The 3,529-nt window shown below is 69.5% G+C and overlaps 2 protein-coding genes across 2 annotated transcripts in view; one reads left to right on the forward strand and one right to left on the reverse strand.

Annotated features, from left to right (window-relative positions):
- The window catches only part of MNEG_13284 (PsbD mRNA maturation factor Nac2), a gene marked incomplete at both ends in the record, with an annotated part of 2,678 nt that extends 2,372 nt beyond the window's left edge, over positions 1-306 (forward strand). The window contains one exon of the mRNA XM_014038243.1: positions 282-306. Within this exon, the coding sequence (XP_013893697.1) occupies positions 282-306 (25 nt within the window). The remainder of the gene's footprint in view (positions 1-281) is intronic.
- Positions 307-339: 33 nt separating this feature from the next.
- MNEG_13285 (hypothetical protein) lies at positions 340-3,363 on the reverse strand (the record flags this gene model as incomplete). The annotated part of the gene is made up of 3 exons (XM_014038244.1): positions 340-347; positions 1,674-2,726; positions 3,156-3,363. The coding sequence occupies 3 exons, from the start codon at positions 3,361-3,363 to the stop codon at positions 340-342; spliced, it is 1,269 nt and encodes a 422-aa protein (XP_013893698.1).
- Between the last annotated feature and the right edge of the window lie 166 nt (positions 3,364-3,529).

The raw sequence follows: 3,529 nt of genomic DNA on the forward strand, positions 1-3,529 counted from the left end.
AGCGGCGGCGGAGGCGGCGGTCGCGGCGGCGGTGGCGGTGGCGGCGGCGGCGGCGGCGGCGGCGGCGGCGGCGGCGGCGGCAGGGTTGCGGGCGCCGCCACCGGCCAGCCGTGGCAGCAGCAGCAACAGCAGCAGCAGGGACACACGCAGCCGCGTGAGGACAGCGGCAGCGGGGGGAATTCGGTGGAGGAAGTGGTGGCTGCAGTGGCGCGGGCACCGTTGTGATGCTTGCAAGAGTAACAAATGAAGAGTTGAGGGATGCTGTTGTGGATCCTGTGCAGGCATGATGCGTACCAGCCTGCCTAAGGCAGCAGTGCGCATCTATCTGCTTGTAGCCTGTCAGCCACCTGTGCATATTGTCAGAAGGCCCTGGGGTGCGCTTAAAGCCTCCGGGGCGAACATTACACATGAGATTACCACAAAAGCAATGCAAACAAATACCATGTAGCGCAGACATACAGGGACACCACGACAGATTCGACCACAAGCCAAAGCGCCCTCTGGGACGCTGCTGGGTCCATGGAAGGTTGATTGGTGGGAAAGGCACTGATCACAGCCGGGGTGATCGTGTGATGTGGTGATGTTGAGTCACCTGCCTCCACGCGCGCTGTTCAAAACAAAGCAGGCACCGCTACTGAGCGGCCAAGCCGTTGATACTCCTGTGACACGCCAACAATCTTCACGCAAGTGCCTGCTGCTGCTGCACATCCCGCGTTGGCCTACATGCGGCACCAGGGTGCCTGATGCTGAGAGTCGTACAAGGATCAGGCGGCCTCGCCACCCATCCCGTTCAAATCGGTGGCTTCACTGCTTGCTTGGGCAGTCGCGTGCAAAGTGGCCGTGCTGGGAACATTGAAAGCACTTCGGGCCACTGCCGTGACCTTCGCCCCTGCCGGAAGCGCCCCGACCGCGGCCTAAACCGCGTTGGCTGCGCCCGCCGGCGCCGGCGCCGGGCTCACTCGCGGGCACAGCCCCTCCACCGTTTGCGGCCACAGGGATGTCAGATGCTGAGTTGCCGTTGGCAGGGCCCCCCTCGGCCCCAGCCGGCAGGGACTGCGCGTGCTCATCGCTGCCGGGCCGGAAGCTGCTGCTGCGTCCGCGTCCGCGGCCCATTATGCCGCGGCCCCTCCCCCTGTACGCCCCGTGCTGCGCGCCGCTCTCCTCGCCAGCCTGGGGCGCACCAGCCCCACTGTTGGGCTGCAGCGGGGGCCGCGCGCCGGCGCCGCCACCCTGGCCCTGCTCAGTGTGCCGCTGGCCGCTGCCGGCAGAGTCCACTGCCACGTATGCGCGAGGTCCACCGAAGCGGCCGCCACCCCCAAAACGGCCCCTGCCGCCGTCAAACCTGCCGCCACCCTCAAACCTGCCGCGACCTTGGCCCCTGCCGCGGCTAGAGCCTCGTTGCTGTTCGCCAGCTGGTATCGCATCGCCTGAAGATACTTGCGGCTGCTGCTGCTGTTCTTGCTGCTGTTCCTGCTGCTGTCGCTGCTGCTGCTCCTGCTGCGGCTGCTGCGGCTCTCGCGGTTGCTCCTGCTGCTGCGTGTGTTGCTCTGGGCTGTTGCCCGCTGCATGCTGCCCCTGGCGTAGGTCAGCGTGCTGCTCGTCATAGCGGCCCCTGCCCCGGCCGGACCGACCACCCCTCCCTCGCCCGCGCCCGCGACCGCGCCATTCGTAACTCTGGGGGTGCGGTTGCTGCGCGCCGTCGGGCGACACCGCCGCGCTGAGCGGTACACCCTGCTGCTGCTCGGGTGCCGCCGCCAGTCCCTCCTGCTGCTGCTCAGGCTCCGCTCCAGCAGAGGAGCTGGCAGCAGCGCCGTCCTCGTCGCGCCGCGGGCCGCGCCCACCGCGGCCCCCAAACCGGCCGGAGGGGCGAGCGCCGGCCGCTGAGCCGCGGCCCCGCGCGCCCCTGCCGCCGCCGCGCTTGGCGGCCGCGCGCAGCTCGGCCTCCACGTTGACGCGCGACTTGCCGGCCCCCACCTCGGTCCACTCGTCGGCCGCGGCGGCCGCGGCCTGCCGCTGGCGCTCCTCCTCCTCCTCCCTGTCCTGGCGTTGCACCTCTGACAGCAGCGCGGCCGGGTCAGACACGTCCACCACCAGGCACGCGAGGTCGTGGTAAGAACCAGCGCCGCCGGCGTCGGCCGCCGCCGAGTCTGCAGCGCCGTCAGCAGCGGCGGCGGTTGCCTCTGTGCCCTCGGGCGACGCCTGCGGGTGCGCCTCGTCGCTCTGCGCCGCACGCTGTGCAGCGCGCACGAGCTCGACGGCCTCCGCGCGCCGCGCGGCGAGGTGGCCCCGCCAGCTGGTGGAGGCTGTCTCCAGCGGCCGGTAGTGCTGCACGCGCACCTCCGACGACGCGCCGCCGCCGGGCGCCCACTTTGCGTCCGGCGCGCTGCCTGCCGGCAGGAAGTCCACGACGATCACAGTGATGTCATCGCGCAGGCCCTTGCGCTTGAGCGCGCTCATGGCAATCTTGTGCGCCGCCGCCGCCGCGTTGTCGCGCCGCACGGCGCCGACGACGCTCTTGGCGCTGAGACCCTGGTCCCACACGCCGTCGCTGGCGATGACGAGGCGCGCGCCGCTGGTGGGCAGCGTGATCTGGCGGACCTCTGGGGCCGCGGGCACCAGGTCCCCGGCCTCGCGGTCGCCGATGCTGCGGCTCATGGCCAGGCCGCCCGGCCACACGCGCTGGGGGCCCGCGGGGACGCCCTCCACGCTGGACGGCGCGATCTCCCCTGGAGAGCATGCGGCGTGAGGGAGGGGGGTGCGATTGCATCAAGGGTGGCGACAGGAAGGGGGGGCCGGGTGGGATTGGAGTGTGATGGGCGGGTTTACGGCCGGGCGCAGGGGGGGGAGGGGGTGTCCACGTTCCACTGCACACGCAATGCAACACTCAATGCTCGGAAAGCAAGGAGGGACGCGAAAACAACCTGCCAGGCACTAGCAGAGGTGTGGGAGGGTCGGACGAGCACAGCCAATGGTAGCGGCTGGACTAATATTACCCTCCTAGGAATTGCTCTGGCACCGCTTTTGACAGCGACGGGGACATGGGAACCCCGCAGCTGCTTCGAACGGTGCCTGCCAAGCCTGGCACAGTCCATGCCTACTTGACACTCAGGCTTGACCCCACTCAACCCGCACAGCAGGTGTGCCCCGCCCCTCACCGCCTGCCGCAAGGATGCGCGCGCGCTCGTCCGCGTTTTCGTCGATGCGGTGGTTGGCCGACACGAGCAGGATCTCACGGCCCGTGTCCAGGTAGGCGCAGCTGTCCCCCACAGACGCCACAACAAGCTCCCAGCCGCAGGCCACGGCCAGCGTGGCGGTGGTGCCGCTCTTCCGGAAGCGGCGCTTGCACTCAGCGTCAGCCCGCATGAACGCGCCATACAGCGCCTGCAGCGGTGTGAGGAGGACCGGGGGTCAGGAGCAGTCAGGGGGTTGCTGGTGAGATTGCTGGCGACCTACCTGCAGTCAGCGCTGCATGCGGTGCCCTCATGTTCCCCAGCACATAGCAACGTGGGCCACATGTGCTGCCTCCGCC

Source organism: Monoraphidium neglectum (genome assembly GCF_000611645.1).
Source record: "Monoraphidium neglectum strain SAG 48.87 unplaced genomic scaffold scaffold03734, whole genome shotgun sequence".
Lineage (NCBI taxonomy): Eukaryota > Viridiplantae > Chlorophyta > Chlorophyceae > Sphaeropleales > Selenastraceae > Monoraphidium > Monoraphidium neglectum.